A 24617-nucleotide genomic window follows, 5' to 3' on the forward strand; every position below is an offset into this window, starting at 1 on the left:
ATTTTCCGGCTGTGTCGGCGAGGGCGGCGAACTCGTGTCCAGATGAAGTGGCAGCCGAGTTTCCGCCGTCGGACGACGGCCATCCGTCCTATGACCGAGACTTCCACAGAAGTCAGCCGAGCATGAGCACCGCACGGCTTCGCCAATGGAGCGGCCAGCTCCGGCAGAAATATCCGTCCATACATCTCACCGTCACGACGCCCTCTGGGCCGAGTTCGGTCGCCGGCGGAGCGCGCTGCGGGCGCGACCGTCCCGCCGCGCCGGCAGCGTCGCCCGCCGACGTCCCGCGGGGGCACTGCGCCGTGATGGATGTGGTGTGTTTGGCCGTCGGACGGCGGCCGGCCCGATTGGCGGCCCGCTGGTGCTGGTGAGTGCTATCGGCGGCTCACTGGTGCTGGTGATGGTGCCGCGAGTGGTGCCACTCGGCCGGCACCAGTCTCCGCAGAGGACACTGCTCTCGGATCGGACGCCGACAAGTACCGGCACGACCGCGCTGCAGCCGCCGACGGTTTGCTTCCTTCTCCTTGCATAAATAAACTCCCTCCAACTGCAGATCGGACGCAATACGAATACTCTGCACCAGATGCGCAACAAATACCCTAACCGTCGCCACAACACATCCGGCTAGAGACCGAATCATAGAGCGCACGGTCGGTGGTGCGCGGCCGATGTCCGCGGCTCGCATTGGACGTGATCGCCGACCATATAGGGAGGCGGGGCGGCGCGATCTGCCGCCAACCGGCTGTCAGCAGCGTGTCAAACAGGACACCGCCGCGATCGACAGGTGCCCGCGGCCGACCTGCCGCGTGAGAGCACCGCGGTACCGCCCCAACACCGGCGCAGGGACCGCCCCGTCCGAACTGTGTGGTCAGCGGGACAGGTGAGTAGAACAGCGTCCACTACCGCGGTCCGAAACGCAACGTCTCACCGACTCGAAAGCACCCGACTGAGTTGAGAGCCACTGACTGGACACATCGCTTATCTGGTAATTAAATCATCTGACCTCCAGAGATTCGTATTTAATTGCACCTTACACGCTAATATCACTAGCAATCCGCTAGTAAAAAGTATCAAACAATCTAAGTGCATTAGAGCAGCTCGGCATCTGGGCGGATCTTTCTGTTCACGGCTCATTGACAGTTGGTCGGCTCCGGCGGAGTTAACATTGATTCAGTGCTGTGATGTCACCGTTTGCTGATCTAAATATAACCTCCGGCTGCTATCGAACGGGGACGAGTCCCTCAAGCGGCGTCGGAGGATGTGTGCAAGTGAGGTAAACGTCCAGGCCACAACGCTTGAAATCTGTTAAACGTACCGACTGCATTCTGTAAATTAGGTACTTTTGAGTGAACGGTTCTCTCATTTCACGACAATGTCCAAATGTTAGGACTCATAAGACGCGCTCCCTCAGTCTAGATAGCTTTCAAAGCCTCGCGCATATTCTTTTGAAATGTTGGTCGGTAAGCACGCATTTAAGCGTAGGACAGATCATAAACGAAAACCTCGCTTCAAGGTCAAATTGCAGCAAGCCATTGGATACAGAATATGTCGTTTTGCGCGTTACATAATGTGACATCGACCGGCCAGCGGCCAAAGTCTGTTACTGTGGGCCGACTGGGACTAACCGACCTACTGCGGTGGCTGCCGTGCGGCACCACCGCTTTGAGGAGGGATTAGGTACTTATTTGTCCAACTGACGAGTGTGGCCGCAGTCTGACGTGATCAAATACCACGGTGTGCTGAATCCACAGCACGCCCGGCCCGTGGGAAGCACGGTTTCCGTGTCCGAGACCGTTCGAAACACCGGAGAAAAACCCACCCGAGTGGGCGAAATCAACATGGATTTTCAACAGTTCCTTTTCTTTTGAAGAACTCACGACAAACTTTATTAGCTCTTGTTATTCGTTTTCCGTCGACATTTTGTGTTCCGTTTTCCTGGAGCACCTTTCTAGATTGTGGGGCAACTTGTTTACGTCCAGTGACGCGAGATGAATTCCCAACTAGGCACGTTTGTCCCATCGGGGACTGTTCACTGGGGACTGTACTGACGGCGCAGGTATAGCAAAAGGCGCCGACCCACCCGCTATACTGAGGACCATCTTCCGAAAACAGACTAATATTCATATATTTTTGACAACAACGAATTGCCAATTTAAAAGCGCTGGCTCGTAATCACGCTATCAGCTATAGTTGTGACGCTTTTATGGTGATACTGCCTGTCGACGACATTTTTCAAATAAAGAGGATTTCCAAATCAAATGTGTCTTTCTGGCACCACATTTATTGTCTTTATATTTTTCTTATTTTTAACATGCTTGCGATGCCACCCAAGCACTCGAGAGGCCATCTGGCCACACCTCCATGACCGTATATGGAGCCTGGGAATCGCATGCCACTGTAGGGTGAAACTCGGTGTACATACGAGACCGATATCGCCGACACGTAGAAAAACTCAAAGAGCAATAACCGCCTTTTCCTGCAGCTGGACGTACAAAACATACAAAACTACACTTTCCCACGCCGCCGCACATGATACAAAACACGATTGCTTACAATGGGCTTGGCTTCAAAACATGTCACGAGAGCAGCTACACCACTTACTCTGAAACTCGTGAGCTGCAACAAAGTTAGCCGCTGTTTCGCAGTCATGAAAATTTCGTCCGTTGACAATCCCAAACAACATTCAATGTTCGACAAGGTGTTCTCACGCTCCGCCCTCGCGCTACGCCGTTCACCGCGCTAAGGCGTGTCCTGCGGCACAGCATAACTTCAGGCGTCTACCACTGCTGCCATCTAGTGGCAGAAATGTAGGCGTGTCCTGCGGCACAGCATAACTTCAGGCTTCTACCGCTACTGCCATCTAGTGGCAGAAAGGTACGTGTGTCCTGCGGCACAGCATAACTTCAGGCGTCTACCACTGCTGCCATCTAGTGGCAGAAATGTAGGCGTGTCCTGCGGCACAGCATAACTTCAGGCGTCTACCACTGCTGCCATCTAGTGGCAGAAAGGTAGGTGTGTCTTGCGGCACAGCATAACTTCAGGTGTCTACCACTGCTGCCATCTAGCGGCAGAAATCAAAATGTAGGCGTGTCCTGCGGCACAACATAAATACTAGAGTTGCAAAGTTTCCCTACCGCACTACCGGCATGCCGGTAATTTTTCACTACCGCAGGTTTTTTCGTGGTATCTGGCATGTCTTGCCGGTAGCATGCCGGTATTTTTGATTTTGCACAAAAAATTATCAGCATATGATTCAAACTTTGGACACTAAGAGGCTATTGAATTGTAATAAGTTGGACAATGGGTGGCTGTTGGGTGGGGCGGTTACTGAAATTGCCAAAATGTGGCATCTCATGTAGGGGTAAGCCAGAATCAAGAATGCAGGTTTTTTAGTATGCCGGTAATTTGGCGGTTTTTTTGCTTGGGGCGTGGTAGCATGCCGGTATCCCAGAAAATGTTTGTGGGGCGGGGCGGTGCCGGTAGCAGCCCATTGGGAAAACTTTGCAACTCTAATAAATACAGACGTCTACCACTGCTGCCATCTAGCGGCAGAAATGTAAGTGTCCAGCGGCACAGCATAACTTCAGGCGTCTATCACTGCTGCCATCTAGCGGCAGAAATGTAAGCTCTAGGACCGCACGAAGTCCATAACGCACGCTAGTTCGAATTGAAATCTGGTTAGTTGACTTGTAGCCTGTAGGTATCTACACAAAATTTTGTCACAACGTTTTGAGCTAAGCCCTGTCGATCTGTCATCTGAGCCACTTCAAATGCAAAACCAAAATGAAATACGTAAAAGGAACTCTAGAAAATATGCTGGCAGGCGACACGAATGCTCTACTGTCCCATTGAAAGGCGCACAGAGCGCCTTCGAGCCATCCCAGAGCGGCGAACGGGTGCGCGGCACGTGACAGCTGCGTCGATCGAGACCGTCGGTCCCGACGATCTGACTGGCGTCGGTCCCGACGATCTGACTGGCGTCGGCCGGCGGCCCGAGCACCCCGGTTACATCAATATTGCATGACCGAGGCCGGTCGGCGCCGCGGGGGGAACAGCTGGGACCGGGGGAGGGGACGGGGGCGGGGGAGCCCGCGGGGCCTCCGCCAATAGACCGCCACGGACCGGCTGCTCGATGAGCCCCACTGAACCTTTCCTCGGCAGACGGCGTGTCGGCGGCAGCGGCGGCGGCGCGGCCAAACGACCCGTGCGGCCCCGGCGGGCCGGCAGCGGCCGCGCACCGCGCCGGTGACCGCGCTCTCAAACGGACCGTGGGCGGCGGCCGCGCCCCGTTCGACGCCCGGGTGATCTGTGACGGCCGTCGGCCGCGCTCGTCGCCCGGTTTACGGCCGGTCCGGGCGGCTTTAGGGCGGCGCTCCCCGTCCGCCGGAGGAATTACAGCCGGCCGGAAATAGGGCCGCGGCCCGAGGGGCGGCTCGGCGACCGCACCGTCGCAGGACGGCAGCGAAACGCCACCGCACAAATGACGGGATTCACCGAAGGAATAGAAGCTAGAAGTCTAGGACTCTATGTAGATAGCAGAAGCAGTCTCTCAACAGTCAGTCTGATGGGATGCTCATTGCTCAGTCACCCTGTGACGCTGCTTGGTGACATTTAGCGCGAAGTAACCTCGCACTGACAGGTGCGCGTCGGAAGTTGGCAGCGTGCGAGAGGTTCCAAACAAAGAGCCCAGCCGGAGCTGAGTAGCGACCCGATCCGCCGCTGATCTCAGCCAGTGTGAGGCCAGCCGCCGAGCCGCTGAGACGGTGAGACGAGCGCTGATCCCTCAGCCACCTCAGCTCCCCGCGGCGTCTGCCATGACCCCGCGCGGTCAGCCGGCGGCCGAGACGCCGATCGGATGGCCACCGCAGAGGTCACGGGTCAGACACACCCACTGACCCTGCTAACGGCGCACTTAGACCCCTTACCACTGCACACCATCCGTCGCGAATAACCCACCATCTGCCACAGACGGCCCGGCGTGCTGGAGACACATCGGCGTGCCAACTGGAACGGAAGACGGCTTCGCCGGCAGTTCAGCGCCCGTTCGTCGGGCTCGGTTCGTCAAATCGCCCATTCACTGCCCGACGCTGCGATATGAAGACGCGACGAGCCCGCCAACGACCACGGCGCCCGCCGCGGCCCGCTGGAACCATGGGTCTAACTGCCCGATTTCCGGTGTTGGGAACGTGAGATAGGGCGGCGGGGAGCGCAGGTCGGCGGCCCGCGTGTTTTCACAGCTGCGCGCCGCGGCCGTCGGCGGCTCCGGTGTCGGCCGTCGGCGCCGTCGCGTCGGCATCGGCGAGGGGAGCGCGGCTGCCCTGTCGGCACCAGTCGGCAGCCGGGGGCGATGGCCGGCGACGATGGGCGGGGCGGGGCCGAGGGGCGGTCCAATCTGTCACGGGTCGCGTCCACACGGGTCGCCGCGATCCCAGACACCGGGGCACGGCGTCTGGCTCGGTGCGATGACAGATGTGCTGCCGCCGGGCGTGGCGGCCAGACAGACGCTGGCTGGAACGCCCGACTGACACCAGCGCCGCGGACGGGTCGCGGTGACAGACAGGCGGCCGGGCGTGCCAGACCGCACCGTCGCGCCGCCCCGCCGTCGGCCCATCATCTGTTCCAGATGTGACATCCATCCTCCTGGCGCCGCCTTCCCACCGTCGCCCTTCCGCCGGCCGCCGCCCACAGCTGCGAGTCTGCGGCGCCGCCCATCTTCCGGACATTGCGGCCCATCAGCCCTCCCTCCGGCAGCGGTCACCAGCTGGGCGCCGACTGCACCGCCGGAAGGCAGCGCTGGGACCGACGGCTGAAGGCCGCCGCTAACGATTCCCAGCCCGGCTGCTGCACCGACCGACGAGCCGGCGACAGCAGGCCCTCTGTCTTCCCAGAGCGTCACCATCAATCTGTCCAGAACTATCATAATGAATGTTCGTACATTGTTTTTCTCGAGAAGCTTCCATGTCAGCCTTCCTGGGACAGGATTCAGCGCCGGTGAGAGCTCAAATAAGGTCGATATCGGGACTGATATTCGCCTCCTGATCGGTCACGAAGTTGTTCACAGCGTCACGATACCCCTGTTGGACCGGCGTGGAGGGGAGGCTGATCTCATCACGCCGTGTCTTGCGACTGGAGGGGAGACTGAAGGGGATCCGGCCGGAGGGGGCCGATGAGGGGGCCCTGTGAACCCCTCTGGTAACGAGCGTCGAGCAGGCTCGGCTGACGACCGCTCTGCTGCCGTCCCGCGCCACCGGAGCGGCGGACGGCCCGACGAGGCGAGGGACGGCCACGGCCAGATGGCGCGCTCTATCACAGCTTTGATCAAGAGATGGGTGATCATTAGCAAACTACGGGTAACGCTAATTCAGGCGACAGTAGGTATGCAAGTAGAACAGAGCCCACGACTGATTGCGCCAAGAAGTCTACTAAATAATACAATGCATTTCCAACAATACCTCGCGAGCTCTACGTTTCAGCGGCTGGAGCTGTTTTCCATAAATCCTGCCGGTGCTAGGTATCGGCTGACATCAGAGGGGCCGCGGGCGCCGCCGTACCAGCCGAGCGGCGGCGCCGGGGCGGAGCGGGCGATCGGACACCGCCGCTGCCTACGTCAGCAGGCCACCTGACCCCGCCGTCGGGCCGGGTCGGGGCCAGTGGGGCCCGGTGGAGACAGACCCAGAGCTCAGCCGACCGGGCACAACAGAGGGCCGCTGGAGACAGCCCGTCGGTCCTCGAAGGCACAGCTATCCCAATCCAGAGGCCAAACACTGCGGTGGTCTGATCCCTGGCGAACCAGGCATCACAGCGACCAGGCATATGATGCTTGGACGCTTAGAAACAGCAAACAAACAGCCCCGCCCACGCGGTGGTGTGATGCCAGGAGAGAATTCCGCGCGGCGCCTCTGGACGATTCTCCAGGGCGCCTCCCAACAGCACAGAGAGCCGGAATGCTGCTATGTGACATTTAACAGCGCGGCGGCGCGGCGGTCAGTTCATATATGCCGGCCAACTATCCAGATCACACCGGAATGATCTGGCCATGGGCTATTTCTCAATGTGTAGCTTGGCGCGTGCCCGTTTCATCACGGTGGGCCGGCCGGCGTCACCTAGCGCGGCGCCGCGATGTCGCTGCCGATACCGGCGTCGTCTCTCATTAGGATTCAGGAGCGAGTCGCTCCGCATCGGGCGCCATTAGGTGACCTCGCCGGCCGCCGGCCGGCCGCCGCTGGCCTCAGCTCTATTGAGTTGCTCAGAGAGCGGTCAGCGGGAGCGGCTCCGGCCGGCCCCCCGGACCTCCACCGCAGGCAGACGAGACAAACAGCGCCCTCAGCACACGTCAACAATAACAGATAGAGCGACGTCTCGTTCCATCGGCTATGGCGCAGTTGGACCGGCCGATCCTCTGGCGCCGCAGGCACGCACACGCACGTCGTGTCGCGTCGGCGGCCCAATTCAGGTCAGGGCGGGCGGCGCGGTCTGAGGGTGCCGCCGACAGACAGGCGGCAACAAAGCCCTGTTGTGGTTGGCCGTCGGCGGCGGCTGATCGAGCGGGCGCTGACACGGCCCGTCACACTGCCGACACGGCGGCCTGCGTCCCTGGGGAGCGGCACAGCCCCCTCCGGCCAGCCCCGCAGCTCCGGGAGGAGACAGAGCCAGCCGACCCACCCGAGCGCCCGGCCGCAGAGACGACGCAACCCACCACCGACAGGACATCGAGGATTCATGGCACACGCGACCGCGGCGGCCCGCCGAACGAGCTGGTCCGATAACGTCGGCACAAATGAGACACGATGTGCCCGGAAAACATAAGATAAGCCAGCCCGGAAATGCCGATGGGATGGTGAAAGAAGACGGCCGTGGTCTCAGGTAGAATGGTAATAATACGTATGGCCAGAATTGCTCACGGGCAAGAAAGCACGACGCCCTATATTTTCTGGTTGATGTGTGCTGAGTATTCACACCATTTGATAGACGTATGCGTTCGAGAATGTTCCATCAGCTGCACTTTGTGCGTGAATTTGAAACATGCCAAGCTAACGAGATCTCATCCAAAATCAGCACACGGAGTGGACGCCAAAGATAGCGCTGTTTCCAGGCTAGGCTACCATAATATTTTCTCGCATTTCATATCAATCATCTCAGACATTTTCCCATCAATCGTTTCTAACGAGCGCCTTAGTTTACCAATGGCGTCGAGCCGCTTCTGAGCGCCCAAAAAGGACGCAGCCACGAGCCTCCGCCTGCGAAACCGCTTCACCTTTCAGCGAGGGAAGCGGCCTTCCAAGACGGACCATTCCGGGAACGATCGGGACTCGGCCTAACCTAATCAGGAGCAGCCAAGTCGCGCCCGACCCGGACCAATCAGCTAAGCGGCGCGTCGCCTCCGCGCCACAATGCGCTCGTTGGTCGGCGGTCGGCGCCCGGAGTTCGGCAGTGCCGAGTTGGGGTTGCGGATCTTGTTAATCCGATCGCACCGCTCGCAGGGGGTGACCGCGCCGCGTGGGAGGCGCGGAGCCCTGTAGACCACCCGGCCAGCGACGGGTGCTTCTGGCCACAGGCCATCGAGGCAGGGTTCGTCCCCGGTGGGGTTCCCTCCGCGTCGGTATACGACTGACTTCACTTCCCGAGGAAAACCAATCACGCCCAACGACACCGTACCGCGGCAGCGAACGGCAGGAAACCCCTCGGGCAGAAACTACGTCTCAGTATCAGCTCGACACCAGTCAACAGCTAACAATCTTCTGTCAATATCGCCGCCACACAGCCGATGAGAACGGTGTTGTGAGCGCGGTCGTCATTGGCTGATCTCAGCTTTACCGGCTGCTGATAGCGGCGGGCTTGCGTCAGTCGTGATCATCTAATCCGCGGCAAACAATGACATCGTGCAGGTTTACGACGAATGGCGTCAAAAATACCCTGGAAGCCTGTGTATCAGATGAGCGGCTGAGCTGGTGAGGCGTCTCGCCCGCGAGCCTGGGTCTACTCAAACCGCGATAGACCGGGCCGATAGCTGCCGAAGTAGCGGGCGCCTTTTTTACGACGTCGGCCACGATATGCGTCGTCCGGGCAAGTGTTTCTCCGGCGAAATCACGCCCCCGTACTCGGCTGGCCTGCACAGCATCGTTTACACAGCTCACGGGCAATCGGACGCCAACTGGAACGCCAGCCGGCGCCTGGGACCCAGCCATATATTTACAGATATTGGCGCCGAGCAGCTGGAGAATTCACGGCGAATGGCGCCGGCGACTCGAGATGCCCGTTCGACAGTGTCTGCCGAGCGGGAGACACTGTCGGAGCCACTGTCACTCACACTGTCGGAGTGAGCCGGTTCACGGCAAAATGAGTCCCATCTCCCTCAGGACCGCGGCTGCACTTCCTGCTCATGACCTGCCCACTGGAGAAGGCCCGTAATACGCGGCGAACGACCTGCCTCGGCCGAACAAAGCCCCGGTCGTTCCCACGCCGCCCGTAACGGCGCACCTCCGACCGCAGCGCTGATTTGCGGTCTCGCCGTAACGTGACCGGTAAGTCGGCCGCATCCGACATTTTCCGCCAGCGCGGCTCGTTTTCCCGTAAGGAGCGGCTTAAAATAAATCGGGGCATCTTTACTCGGTGACCGCACAATGCCAGGTGTGGTGCACGATTGTGCGGGTGTGTGGGGGTGGATTGGCACCCTCAACCGTCTCCTGCAGTCGAGGACATTGTAACGGCGCACTTAAAAGGAGTGAGCATCACCTCAGTCCTGGGCGAGTCGGTCGCGGCGTGCCCGTCCGTCCCCAGAGCAGCACGTAACGGTACATACTGCAACCCCTGAGTCGAAGGCAGATAATCACGTAAACAGTCCGATTTTGCACGGGCTAATGGTTGCTTCACGCCAGTCACTAGCGGTTGCCGCAGAAATCGACTGTCAGGGAAGCGGCAACTGCCGCTGCGGCGGCAGCGAGGGCGCACGATGACTCCACAATCGTGCAGCTCGGGTTGATTCCCCGTCTGTCGACCCCATCAATAACACTGACAGCCGACTCTGCCGCTCACCGAGCGGAGTCCCACGGGCACCATCGGGCCCAGTTACCATCATCACCCGGCCGACCCAATCGGCACACATCGGAAATGGCGGCGGCGCTCCCATCAGTGCCTCTGCGGGTATCGGCAGAGTATAGGTTCATCCCTGTCCAGCGGTCTCCCGAGTAGCACATCCCAGTGAGCAGACCATCATCACGAGCTGTTCCAGAGGTGCATCAATCTACATCACTGACGCCGTCATTAACATCACCGTCACCGTCGTCATCATCATCAGCGGCGGCGTCATTAGCGGGGCGGAACTGGCGCAGACCGGACATTGCCAGTAGACAGCGCTCTGTGACACATCCCAGCCACCGTCTCCTCCCGGAGCGTCCCCACTCCCATCCGGTCCGCCTCTCCGTCCCCGTCCGTCCCAATGTCCGTCGGCGTCGGCCGGCTCCGTTTATTTTCAGAGTCTCTCTCTCTGCGAGGGTCGGCCCCACGCGGCGACCGGCGCCGCGCCCGTCCCCGGGAGACGTGAGCGCGCTCCACGCGCTGGAGCAGAGCCAGGTAGTACGGCAGTCGCTCGAGCGAGGCGACGAGCGCTGTAGCGCGGTGGTGGTATCAAATCAAACCGACCGAGAGCAGCGGTGGGATGGGGGGGGGGGAGGGACTGGCCCGCTGCCCAGCGATCAGCCGAGTAGGAAGGCGGAGAGTATAGAAGTGCACACGAAACGTCCGTGACAACGTGAGCGAACTAATAAACTAGGTTATCGGCGATAATTCGTACCGTGGCGTCACATCGTGTAACGTCCAGCAAACCAATATTGATCCGGAAGTGTGCGATAACCGCTGCGAACGTCACTTTCCTTTCCCGCTGTGCGATAGGACCAGAAATCCCCGCAGATAAGCTATGTGTGTTACGTCGCATTGTGCGTCAAGTCAGCAAACAGTTGGTGACAGCGATACAAGCTAAAAGTCAACGTTGGATGACGCTAGCGGATGCATGGGGCGCAAAGTGGGACTGTCAAGCTCGTGATCCCTAGAAGAGTCACGAAATAAGGAGTCACTCGTCCGCTCGTTACACCATATTTCTACTGGTATGTGAAACCCAAAAGCGCCGCGTACGCTTCCCGTACGCTTCCCAAGTATAGTCCATGTCCGATTCGCGTAGCCGTTGAATATCACATATATCTCTATGGCTCTGTAGCTACTCTATGGCATAGCCCATAACCCATGCCCATCGAGCGCAGAGTGTCCGGCGCTGGTCCGGCGCGCCGTGTTGCCGTGTGGTTCATGGATCAATTCGGACCAGCCCAGCCTCACCCGGCCCCCGAATACATTGACCGACTCCAAAGGCTTCACGCCGGTCGATATGACTGACCTGGCAGACACAGTGGCGGCAGGGGCGGGGGCGGGGGCGGGGGCGGCGCGGCGCCGGGGCGGGGCACTGTCTGCCGGCAGTCATGGGCCGCGGTGTCCAATAGAGGGGTGGGTCCACAAACAGACAGCAAACGAACAGTGCCTCGCGATTGCGGACACTATTAAAAGTGGGTGGCGTTAGGTGATAACTCATAACCAAGGAATAAGGATGCTCTTCTACACCATTTTCGAACCAAGTTAAGACAAATGAAGCCCAATTTAAAACTGTTGATTTTTGAATTAAAACAATCGAAAAGTGTGTTAAAACACGTGACATTCAGCTTAAAACGACCAACACGTGATTTCGCGTGTCAGTTGTTTTAAGCTGAATGTCACGTGTTTTAACCCATTTTTCGATTGTTTTAATTCAGAAATCAACAGTTTTAAATTGGGTTTCATTTGTCTTAACTTGGTTCGAAAATGGTGTAGTATGGCTGCTGACTGTTGAGTTTCGATTGGTGTTTCCGGTCAGAAACATAAAAACCTGGCGTCGTATCCATACTCCATATAGCCTTTAAATCACACGGCAGCTTTCACGTCTCTGGCAGAAGAGTTTCAATCATACAATGACATTCACTGAACATGGATTTGCGCTTGAATCAGCCACGAATGTCAACGCCAATCAGAATCAGAATGACATTTCACTTGCAAGCTGACTGACTGTCGCTACGGCCCAGATGCGACTTGACTTCACGCTTCTCGGACATCAATTCGTCCCGATTCAACACGTAGCAACGCGCAAATTTTCTGATCAAACAAGGGCATGATTTGGTCCGCAGCATTAGGCATTCACGCCTGTCGATCCTGAACGGTATTTGGAACGGTAGCGTATCCTGGTCCCCTTCCCTGTATAGATGTCAGAAAACATCGATTGGCGCTGAATTATGCATGCGAGCTCTCGGCAGTCAAGTCGTTCGTATGGTTACGCTTATCATGCACATACAGACGGTGTTGGTTGCCGAGCACGTGTTTTAACCACCATTGCCGATACGTGTGCAAGGGCTTACCATAAGTGCTGAAAATATTGCCTTCAGATGTGCACAATAAATACGTCCACAAATCAGTGCCGGCTTCAGTCAGCATGCAGTCGTCGAATATGAGACATTCGGCCATGTGCATACGTTACCGCACGATTGGACGTTGGGAAACGTCTTCATACGTTGATTTGTGGGCCTCTGTATATGGTAACATCAGTGCCGGTCTTTGTTCCTCGGTATTCATAAGCAGTACGCATTGACCAATGCATCATGTTTCTCGGCTGCAATGGCAGTTAGTCCCAGCTAGAGACACTCAGGGATCAAAGGGGAGGGTTACGGGCCCATTCGACCGGGTCGCCCGGCGCAGGAGCAGGAGGTCAGCTCAGACTACCAGCGACTCGTGCGGACGACCAGTCGGGCCCACCCGGTCGGCCCTCGACTGACCTACATAGGTGCGCGAGTTAACATCTGCGGCGGCGCGTAGCGCAGTGCGTGGAGGCTGTGCACGGCCCCAGTACCACTCCCTCACTCCGGCAGCTCCGGCGAAAACCAGTGGGCCCGTCACAACATCTCGTGCGGGGTGCACATCGATCCACCCCTGAACTGGGTCACGCTGCTAACTGCGGCCGTCGAGCGCCCCTCGGTGCACGGCGCTCCGCTCCGCTCCGCCCTGACCCCAATCACCCCTCCCTGGCTCCACCGGGCCGGGGAGCGCCGCACAGACGCGGACCGACTCGACAGCCCATCACCGCGCCGTGCCGAGAGAGCAGTTGAACGACAAAACACACGCCGGCCGGTGGCAGCCACCGGCGCCCCGGGCTATTTTCGGCAGCCCGCGCCGCGCCGGCACGCGCTCACTCCGATACAGACGCACAGAGCGCGCGCGTAAGCGCCAGGCTCGCCTCCTCACTGTCACTGCGCCGCTATCGCCGCCACGGCGTAATCCTTTAGTTACACGAGCGGTCAACTGGACATCCAGCCTGATGATTTCGCGGCGGAGTTTGGAGCATCGTTTGTTTTCTATTCCGAGACAGACTGCCGTAAAAAGTGATATCAGGCTTCGAAACGACGCACGATGTTAAAGGGACCCTCCCACCTTCAAAAAAGTTAATGAATTGGCATGAAAGTGATGTCGCTCGGTTCAGAAAGAGCAAAAACGAATATCTACCAAATTTCATCGAAAAATATTCACCGGTTTTCAAGATATTAGACTTTTCCTTTTGCTTACTTTTTGGGATCTCCGCTGTTCCTAGCGACTTTATTTGAAAGTGCGGCATTTGTTGCGCGCAAAGCAGCATATACCACCGTGTGCTACAAAACGTTTTAGTCAAATTAATGACGGACGTTCGAAAGCCTGATGACGTCATCAGATTCCCGTAATGGTTAAGAGATAGGGACCACGCTGGTCCCACCCTGCAAGTAAAGGGAAGAAATTTCTTGAACACCATAAAGCTGCGGGGGTTGCGACCAGGATAAATGGTGGTTTCTGAGCCTGGCCGCAAACTTGGCTATCTCAACTCAAAACTAATGTTAAGGTGGGAGGGTCCCTTTAATACATCACTTTAAATAGAAAACAGCATAAATCGCCCCGATCAAACTCTGCCCACCGCTTTCGTGTCATCTAACGAGAGCCCCAAAAAAAACAAACAAGCTATAGGTGCATTACTTTAAACGAAATCGAGGCCGAAAATAATAGCAAAATATTGGAGGAAAGACGCTTCAGATACAGAAGAGGTAAAATGTTATTGCACGTCAGCTTTTAGAAGGCCATCACGCAACACATAAATGTTCGATCGCATTCCGTCCCTGATAACAACCACCCACGATAGAGGACGACCCGGCTACCTAAACGACGGGTGATCGATTGAGCCAAGAATACCTGCGGCATCGACGTCTCGACAGCAATGTGACGTGATTGCACGCGATCCCCAGAGAAAGTATCGATCGCTCGAGATTGCTTTTGTCCCTGAAACTTTGAGCCGGTCACGCAAACACTACGTCAGTCGCTATAGCAGCGTGCTTGAAAAGCCGCAAGTTTACCTCCGTTTTCCCAAAGTATATCTAATTTTGTGACATTTAAAATTGTTAACGATAAACATGAGCAAAAGGTGCATGTTGTCGATGCGATGGAGTCCCGATTTGGCTCCGTAACGTGTGCCACTTTGCGCGTGCAGCACGCTGCGACCAAGTTTCCGTCTGGTCTGAATAAACGTCGCCAGCGGCCGTCGAAACGGTGATAAATTTGTTTACCGCAGCCGGCGAGGGCCGATTCGCGGGTGCTCGAATTACCAGCTCGGCGCAGCTCTTCAATAACACCGCCAGAGGACTGGGACGTGCCCAGCTCTGGGGCACGTCCCAGTCCCACGGGACCGTCACACCAGCCGTCAGCCCGATAGCGTCCCCCTACCCCGTTCTGCGCCGTCCGATGTCCCCCAAACGCCGTCCTCCGCCATCCGCCTTCTGCCGTCTTAGGTTCGTATTCTTCGATGGTCCGAATCACACACACAGAGGCTTGAAACAATCCCTACCACGGATCAGCATTAGACCCATCCACAGGCCGCCACTCCCATCCTCTCTCACCATCACAGGTCAGAGCACAGTCCCAGACACATCACCTGTGACCGTCCGCCATGCCCCCAGCGTCCCGCGGTGTGCCGCCGCGTCCCTACACTCACCTGCGGTCCCAGTGTGACGCGGTACTTGTGTCCGGGCGTGTCGGTGGCCAGCAGGAAGCTGTGCGGTCCCGGCTGCTCCAGCAGGTAGAGTTTGGCTCGGTCTAGCCGCCGCAGCCGGCGCTGTAAGGCCTCCGACGGGCTGCCCGTCGGCGACGGAGGACCCGTGCACGCCGACGGGCTGCGGCCCGGACTGGACTCGCGCTGAAACGACAGAGAGGACCCCATCAGCAGGCGCGCGCCACCACCGACCGTCCATCCTCGGCCGGACATCGAGACACACGGCATCCAGGCGGCGTGGAATGCAGCAATCGCGTGGAATGGCCACGCCCCTAAGATGATAAGTGTGTTGTGTCAAACATACAGGCTACGATAACATATCGGTACGCGGCTGACCAGTGGGCATTGGGGAGAGGACCGGGCCGCTATCGGTCAGCGCCGACGGCCGCGGCCGCTGACCCGGCGACGGGTGCTCGTGGCGCCGGCCGTGTCAGGCGTCAGTTCAGCGTGGGCCGTGTCAGACCGTCAGCTCAGCGTGTTTGGTACATCGGAGAAGCCGGAAGCGTGGTCTCGCTGGGGCGGCGGCCGAAGGCGCCAGCGCCCCACCCGAGACGGGCCGGGTCGGGTGGCCCCGTAGCCAGGTGCGTCTCAGACTCGGGGAGCGGCTAGCTCCAGTTTCTGCCATAGTTCTACCTGGGACGGCCCGCGTTCAAAGCAAGTGGCAGTCAACAGGGGGCGGCGGGAAACCAACACCGGGCTGACATCAGCACCGCGTCCTGGCGTAATCATGCCGCGCAGGTCACCGGCCGGGGGCGGAGCGGTGGCGAGAGGAGCAGGGACCGATAACCGGACGGCAGCGAGATGTGACGTGTGTGAGCCCCTCTCGAGAACGTTCCACAGCGAGATAACGCGTCAACAGAGGCGCTCAGTGGTCATCCTGTCGACCCATAAAGGTACTGCGCTTCATCTCAGATTTGGGAACGAGGCCGCACTTCGCGCCGGACGCTAAACAAAGAGGTCAAGAATTGGAACTTCGACCGAGCGCTGAACTAAGACTGAAGTTCGGTAGCGATTAGTATGGACAATTTAACACTCTACAACTCTGTGAAGTTAAGTGGAATCGCCTGAAAGCACCGTTGCAACTTGGATCCATCAGCTAAAACGAGCATCATGAAATGACGGCTCATAATTTGCGACTCTGTTCTGACGACTCTGAAGTCTGACAACATTTAAATATTCGAATGATTTCTCATATTCTCCGCACCAACATCACATTCAGCATCAAGGTCGGATCCGTCGGATAATGTTGCAATATAAGACCATCAACTTGTCATCAGCCATGCTGCCCGCGAGCCGACCGTATGCTCTGTCCGCTTGGTTGGTAACACCCTCGTCCCGCTCAGCTCACCCGCACTGATCCGGCTCCTACCGGATATAGTTACTCCTGGGCCCGGAATGTGTCCCATATTTCCCCACAGGCTTCACGCTGCCCTGCGTCGCACTGCCAGCGCCGACATTTCAATATTTATCAGTTACAGTTACGTTATTAACTTCAAGCCCATCACAGCTTACTGCGACAGACTTATCTCGCTGTCGCCCTTTCCGGGCGCCCGGGCGGTGCGTGACGCCCCATCCTGTCACGACCGGCCGAAATGGTGGACGTTTCTCACACGCACCGGATATCATCAGCACGGCACGACCAAACCCGACTGCGGCCCTATCTCCGCGCCGAGCCGCACCAAAATCGTCTCCGACGCGGCGGCGTTACGTGCGGCGAACAAACTCGTCCACGCACGCGGCCCGTTCCGGCGGAATCGGTCCCTGCCCACGGCTATCGGTTCCCTCCGCCCACGACTATCGGCCGGGCCCGTGCAAATACGGCCCGGCCGAGCTCCCCTGTCAGTGATAGCCGACTTCCCTCGGGAGTTATAGAGGGAGGTTCGGAGACAGGGGACAGGATAAGCCGCCGCCTCCAGGAAACGACGCCAAAACCAACACCCCACAAGGTTGTCACAATCGCACGGGGATGTTGTTCGTCCTCAGGTCGGTGTAAGGTGTCCCGGCAGCGTTACAATAACGACAGGCGGCGTCAGTCGGCGCAGGGAAAATCTGGCTCGGTGCCGCGCAAAGCAGCACCATCATGTCACTCTCCAAGGACTGTGCGAGTACCTACTAAAAACACACGCAAGTGGTGTATTTTCCAGCAGAGCACTGCCCCAGCTCCCGCCCTGTGCGATGCGGCTGTCACCCACTGGGAGACGGAGTTATGCTTACCGAGGGGGCGGCTCCTGTCGCCCCGGTGACGGAGTCGGCGGCGGCGGCGGCGGCTCGGCGGGCCGGCCGGCGGCCGGTGGCTCGCTCGCGCTGATCAGTCTGTTCAGCAGTGTGGCCGCGGCCGCCGCCGGGCCGGCCCAGTACCGCCAGCAGCGTGCGGGCCGTCTGTGGCAGAGAGCAGGGTGTCGGGTCAGACGGGCCATGGCCGACGGCTTCACGGGTCGTCTGGTTACGCAACTAACGGCCCGACACGGGCACCGAGGGCACGAACAATGACAGCAAGTCGTGACAGCGGCATCCGCCGGCAACGGGGGTCCCTGCAACACATTCACGGCCTAATTACCACCCCATACATATAGCGACTCCGGAAGCGGAACATGCATGCCCCGCTAAATATATCATTTAGCTCGTAACGTCCCGGTCCATGTCAGCATTTTTGAAATGACGGCCGCATTCTATCACAGCTCGGAACGTTCCGCTTCGGTTTCGCCACTTCTCGCCACATTACGCCGGGTCAGCGAGTTGGACATGCGGAACCATCAACATTCCTCCCACATTTGACACACCGGGCCAACTGCAATGCTCCGTAAGAGCCAATCACGCATTACGGAGCTTCATCTACCACCAGCAGATATATCTCCCGCCCGGGCGATGTCGAACAGCGCTGGTTGTTTAAACCAGAGCACCAGCGTCCAGCAGCGCCGAGGGACGGGCGTCGCCGCCCTAACGGGTGCAGGGAGTGGCCAGCCGGGGGCTCGGCCCACCGCCGACCTCGCTCTGCACACTGCACAGGCTCGAGGTTCCCGGTACGGCAGCGCAGCAGGACTCAGGCGGAAGCCGTTGGACCAGCCGGATCCGACACGGCGAGCTAGTTCAAACAGTGGCTGAGCTGATCGCGCCACGTTAGTTCACACGGAAGATACAGTTGTTGGTCGCCTTGCGCGGAACCGATCGCCTGTTGATTGTGATCGCATCTGATGCCTGCACAGGGCGGCACCAAACATGGTGTCGTCATGAATCCACAATGACTTCAATCCAAAGTGTCTCATGTTGTGACTCCGGAAAAACCATGAATGCACATGATTACGCATGTACTGAATTAATTTCCTCAAGCCTCTGAGCACGCGGCTGACGAGAGAGCCGGCGATGGTGTGGCGATAGGCCGCTCCGGCCGGCGGCGCGATGCTCTGATAAACCTCTGGTGGTCAGCCGGAGCGCTCAGTGCGGCGCCCCGCCCTCGGGCGCCCAGCCCGTCTGTTATGATACCGGCTCTAACGCCCGGCACACCATGTTTGGCCATGTCGGCCGACCACTGCCGCCGCCGCCGCCGCCAGCTGCCCAGCCCGCGCACCAGACGCCAGGCGGGACTGTCTCACGTCTCGTGACACGTCACCAGACGTGCGTGACGTGACGAGACGTGCCCGAGCGGCCACGTGACGGCTGCAGCGGCGTGAGCGAGCCGGTCGTGCCGCGCCGGAGGCCAAGTTCTGTGACCTCGCCGCGAGACGCGCGTGCGAGCGGTCACAAAGGAAGAGAGGGCACGTGGCTGCGGCGCCCATCCGTCCGGCCGGCTGTCCGTCCGGGAAGTGGTCCGTCACGAGACTCGAGACTGGCCGGGTCGGAGGTCGTCTCGGCGTGTCTGTGGTCTCTCAGCCGTCACAGTCGGATCGGTCTGAGTTGTTAGTGCGTATGGCGCTGTCTCGAGGAGGTCTGTGACCCCGCCGGTCGTTTTTCGTCTCCACAGCGATGAAGAATGGTCAGAGCTCGCCTCTGGCGGTGGTGGTGCCAGGCACTGTCCATCTACTGCTCAAACGGCCCGTCCCAAACAGCCAGTCCGGCCCGCACTGGAGACGGCCCCTGCACACCCAGTGAAGGGTTGGCGGGGGCGGGGGCGGGGGCGGGTCAGCTCTGTAAACAGCCACCCGGCGGCGGCGCCGGCACAGCTCCGACTCGCGACGCCAGCCGCCGGTCCGCCTCACTCAAGGACAATATCGAGAGCGGGATCGCCAGCGGGGTGGCTGCGACCCCCTGCCGGCGGCGACGGGCGGCCCACACGCCGTAAACACTGCACAGGATCGGCGACGGCGCGACGGCAGCGGCGCGGAGTCGGCACCGGCGCCCAATTACACTCTGAGCTGAGCAGTGAGCAGCTTCCTCCGGCACGCCGTAGTAAACGGAGCTGATGAAATCGACGGGAGGGTGGCGCGCCACGCCGCCAGAGTCCCGCCGATGTGCGGATAATTAAAGCACCGCAGATTACGCATCGTAAATAAACGGTACGGTCGCCGCCGCAGCAACGGCGTCCTGTAGCCGAGTGCCGGCCGCCGGCGATAGCACCCAACTCAGTCGACACCGACCGGAGCACGTCAATAAACGAGCCCTACTGTTTGGAAGATCGGGTCAGAAACCAAATCAACCGCAATATAAAGATGTGACAAGCCGAGTTGATATGGAAAACGCTCACCCGCTCGAAATAAAGTGTGCAAATGTTTAGTTCTGAGAAAGCGATTCATGAAACAGACAGAAGTAAAAGTGAGAGCTATCAAAAGTGATTGCGAAAAGTTTTGTTTGCGATTCAGATCTGAGGGCGATTAAAGAAACTGCATTATCATTCGATTTTATGAGGCTGTTTATTTGGGATTAAACGGTTCATGAATAAAGTGACTAATTTTAGTTATTCGACATGATAGGACGTATGAATGGATTCAGTACATTATTTAGCAATAATCCTCAGCCACAAACATTTGATAAACAAGTGACAAGTCTAAGCACATATCATTCCCTATATAATTTATGACAAACAAACGAGACTTGAAACAAGTTTTCGAAGAGATTTTCTGGGAATTTGGCCACTCCTTAACGAGATAGCATGGGTGTGTATAAGTGGCACATTTTCAGACACAACACCTAGCCAGCGTCACTAAAGGGAGAACAGGACCTGGGCCTCATGCAACATGTCTGACTCATTCAAGAAAATCCCGCTAAGTAAGCTAAGTAGGCGCCCAAGTTACCTCGCGCAGAAATTCTCGACAGATGGTTGCTGAACAAATATCAAAGATGATGTCCCTCCTTCAAAACGAGGCTCGCTGTTTCTGGGTACATAACAAGTACCTAGGTATTTGTTCTATCGGCGACCAGCGAAAATAGACCAACACTTCAGTAGGAGTAGGTAGTAGGACGATAAGTAGCTAATCCAGGACAACGGCCGACAAACGCAGCTGATAACTGAGCTCTCGAAACCCTGGACGGAAATCCGTGTACACAGGACGGCGACCGGTCCATTCCGATCCAATTCACTGCTGCGCCGACCTGAGCTCATCGCCCGCCATCGATATTCCATGGGTTTCCTGCGCGCGGCCCATTATTCTGGGCGGCTGACGTGCGGGGAGAATGATGGCTGCACACCGGCGGCACAGACCCACCCCTCTGCATCCACAGTCGACCGGAGAAGGCGACACAGACACACCGTTTGCCCGCACCCGACCGGGGGAGGCGTCACACCTAGCTCGGTGCCCCTCAACGAGAGCTTCGGCCGCTGATCGACCGAAGACCGCCACCAGTCGATGATAAAGTTTGACACATGATTAGCACATCGTCCTATTCCAGCTAACGGTCAAACGCGGCAGAACGGTCGAGTTCACCGAGCCGCAGCCCGAATATGGGCGCCCTGTGAACGCTGAACGGCTGACGTTTCATTTTCCGTGGTCTGCTGAGACGGGACAATGGCGAGCTGAAGCAGTTTATAATGGGGAGATAGTCACTTGGACGGCGACAATGCCTTTCCGACAGCCTTTGTGCATAGCCGTAGACGGCAGGATATTCAGCATTCGCTGCCGGGCACAGGCAGAACTAAGCTAATCGGCCAGACAGAACTACCGTAATTCGCAGCCCTGAAAGAGTAGTTAAATTGCCTGGGGACGTATTGTGAGACCGGGGATATTCGCGATCGGGAAAGTTGCATGCTTTCAAATGGTGCCGCAGTTGTGTGAGACATCAACGTGAGACCCATTCGGCAGTGCGACGCTTCGAGGCCTTCTCCGCGCAATCGTGCATGGCTCGAAGCTCCATCGACACATTTTGGTTCCTGCAGCCTACTGCGCGTTATCTGCCTCGCCGCAGGGGATGACGGGACGGCTGACGGGCCGTCAGCTGACCGATGACGGACCGTCAGCGGCAGGGACAGACCGCGGACGGACGGACGATCGCCAGGTCAGCCGGTGACCGGTGACAGCTCTGGCAGATTGGGGAGCGGAAGTGCTGGCGAGGGACAGCGCTCTGATAGTGCAGACGGCGCTCCCACGGGCTTCGACAAATGCTTCACAGAAAGTTGCGCCCATCAGCCTAACGCCGCTTTGCGCATCCTCTGAGCCTCTGGCAGAGGTTACCTCACGGCTCACGTAGGTACCCGCAGCCGCGCCGAAGCCGGGTCAATTGACTGCTAGTGCTGACGGTCTCTGCACAGCCTGACGGACTAACGAGCCTCGCGGCTAGTACAGTGCGCTCCGGTATCTCTATCTCTCCACCACACCGCCCGAGAGCACCGGCCAGCCAGCGGGCTCGACCGGAAGTCGACGGCGGCAGCACGCTCACGCCGACCGCAGATGTGAGCTCAGCCCGCAGAAATGCTACTACGGCGTGTGATGTCAGATCCTGGCAGGTATCATTCAGGAATGCAATGATGCCGTTCCCTGTATGGTAAAGTTAGCTGCCATGGGGTGTGCACGTTTTACGCAGGTACCAGACCCACTAGGCCATGAGGAATCTGTGATTGAAATTCATCCCACACCGGCACGGGTGGGCGCGGATGCCTTAAAATAGCCGGGGCAGCCGTATAATCCGGGTTGAGCTCTGTAATTGAAGTTAGCCTAAGCCTCTGGGCGTGACTGGGATATGAGAATCGTTACTGGCATTCTTGGAGGCTAATTGCCGCCGGGTTCGCAAATACTCCGACGGAGAACAACCTCTTAATTAATGAGAAAACTTAAAGCAAAGCTAAGTAGGACTTCGACTGAATTGCATGCTCCACGAACACCAACAATAGCTCCAACATCGACTAAGGGCACATTGAACCAATGTGGATTAGGTACCCTCCCTGTTGAGCCTTGAAAGAGTTAAGATAATAGCCGTGATCGGACCAAGCGAATGCTCCAGCAATATTGCATCAATAAACTCGCGGATAGCCTGCTTTATGTCTGGTTTCTCCCGGAATCGATATGTGACGGCCATTCGTCCGCCTCCGGCCCGAATAGATTGACTGTTATGAAACGCTGCACATTCGCCAGACCCAAACGGCCGGTGGGCAAACATCTTTAACATTCCTGCACGACTTTTTTGTCCAAATAGGCCGGCGCTGGACGCGCCGCGCTGCCGGTAAACGTCCTTCATCTGTCAGCGCGGCGGACTGGACGGGTGACGGATGGCGACCGCTCCTCTGCAGGCGGGCAGAGCACGCAGTTCCGACCGCGGGGGTCACCGCCGCCGACATTGCCCACTCCGAGAGAGCTCCCGGAACGAGACCAAATCCACTCGGTGGCCAGTGGCCAGCCGTTACCCGTCCGGAAATGTCCGACAATGGGTCTCCTCCCGGCGCGGCGGGTAGAAGCCCAGCCACTGCTGCCCGTCTGAGACTGAGACCAGCAACCGTCAGCGACCGGACAAAGTAATCTTGGAGACTGGACCAACGACCGCGCCGGCCGGGCGACAGTGACGCTACTCGAACAAAAAGAAACCGACGCCGTGGCTCATTTTTCATCCATGGCTGCCGTAATACGGGAAAAACGCCCCAGACAATAGTTTGATAAACGGTGTTAACGACGCGCCCGTGACGCTCGTTTGTCCACCGGGACTGCCGCCGCTCGGAGAGAGCGGCACAGAGGCTCTGCTCGTGCTGCTGCCGGGGCCAGTGCGGCGGACAAAGAGCCGTCGCCGGCCGGGTAACGGGCGACTCTGTGCAGCTCCGTCCACCGTCCGCCCGGCCAGTGGTGCCCCGTGTCATCATCTCCACTGACAAAACGCCGTCACGTGACGCCAGTGACGGACGCCCGATCTAAACAGAGCGGCCCAGTGACGATCTGCAGACGGCGCCGGCCGGCGCGGCCTCTGCCCCGCGGCGGAGGGAGGCCGGCGGCCGGCACGGAGCAGCCGTGCAGCGCCCGCTCCCGGCCGCCCTGCACCGACTCCTGCACAGTGACAGGCCGCCCGGGCACACATGGCGGCTAGAGCGGCCACCGCCGTCGTAACGACTCCGCTGCAGGGGTCACACGCGAGTGCCCACCTCTCCTCGGCACACAATGACAGCTCGCAGCACGCAGTGCGTGGTTACCGGAGGCACGACGCCGGTGACAGATGTTGCAGCTGTTTCCAATAATGGACGAGCGTGAGTCGAACAGGAAATAGCCACGGCAGTTACCCGGTCGAAGCACTTCAATAGTTAACGAGTCGAAACCTGTACGTCTCACAGCGTGAGCGGAACGTACAAATTTAAGTGACCATGCATATTTGATGTCAAGCCCCTTATGGGCTTGCACTTATTACGAGAATGATGAAAGGATAATGCGAGCTAAGATCGCAGACGAAATCGTAACAGTACAATATCAGCTGGGTGGAACATCGCATGAGTACGGGTTAAATCACATCCGACAATGCACATGGACATCTGACGAGCAGAACAGGTCAGATCGAACACTCACCAGGGGTCGTTTTTTGACGTCCAGTCGGCCCTTTCTCGTCCGGGTCCTGGCGGCTGTCAGGTGGGGCGGCTCGGCTCCGTTCGTCCTGCCGAGTAGTCCCAGCGATCCCCCGCCTCCGTCCCACTCTCCAGCCATGGCGGCCGCCGCCGTCACCGGTCCACGCCCTGTCCTGTCGGCCCGCACGCCCGCCTGTCCGGCCGCGCCCCCCGCGCTGCTCAGTTCACCCACAGCTCTTCCTCTGCGCCCGGCTCTGGCTCACTGCTCTGTCCGCCGCGCGCGCCCCTCACTCCGACACGGCCGGCGCTCGTCTGCGGGCGGCGCGCCGCCGGTTTGGGAGCCGCTGGACGCCGTCGCCAGGCGGCGCCGACCGGTGACGTCACCAGGGGCCGCCTGCAGCCGCCGGCGCCTGGCCATGAGCGGCCTTGCGTCGGTACGACGGCACGGAGAGCGGCCCTTCCGCCTCGCCCCGCCGACTGCGTTGGTTGCCGACTAAACGTTTGTGGTCGCACCGATGAGGGCGGTCTCCCACGGTCATTATGGCACGTGCCGTCCTGGGAACAGAGGCGGAGAGCCATGACAGCGTC

General features: G+C 58.6%; 1 protein-coding gene across 2 annotated transcripts in view; it reads right to left on the bottom strand.

The window, feature by feature from the left end:
* LOC122365506 (mitogen-activated protein kinase kinase kinase 1-like) overlaps positions 1-24617 on the bottom strand; it is a 39892-nt gene that overhangs the window by 14754 nt on the left and 521 nt on the right. For both annotated transcript variants that reach the window (XM_043336782.1, XM_043336775.1), the window contains exons 2-4: positions 24034-24584; positions 17345-17509; positions 15074-15274 (exon numbers count right to left, since the gene is read on the bottom strand). In XM_043336782.1, the coding sequence (XP_043192717.1) occupies positions 15074-15274; positions 17345-17509; positions 24034-24168 (501 nt within the window). In that variant the 5' untranslated portion in view covers positions 24169-24584. The remainder of the gene's footprint in view (positions 1-15073; positions 15275-17344; positions 17510-24033; positions 24585-24617) is intronic.

The sequence above is a fragment of the Amphibalanus amphitrite genome, unplaced genomic scaffold (assembly GCF_019059575.1).
Source record: "Amphibalanus amphitrite isolate SeventyFive unplaced genomic scaffold, NRLGWU_Aamphi_draft 000028F_arrow, whole genome shotgun sequence".
Lineage (NCBI taxonomy): Eukaryota > Metazoa > Arthropoda > Thecostraca > Balanomorpha > Balanidae > Amphibalanus > Amphibalanus amphitrite.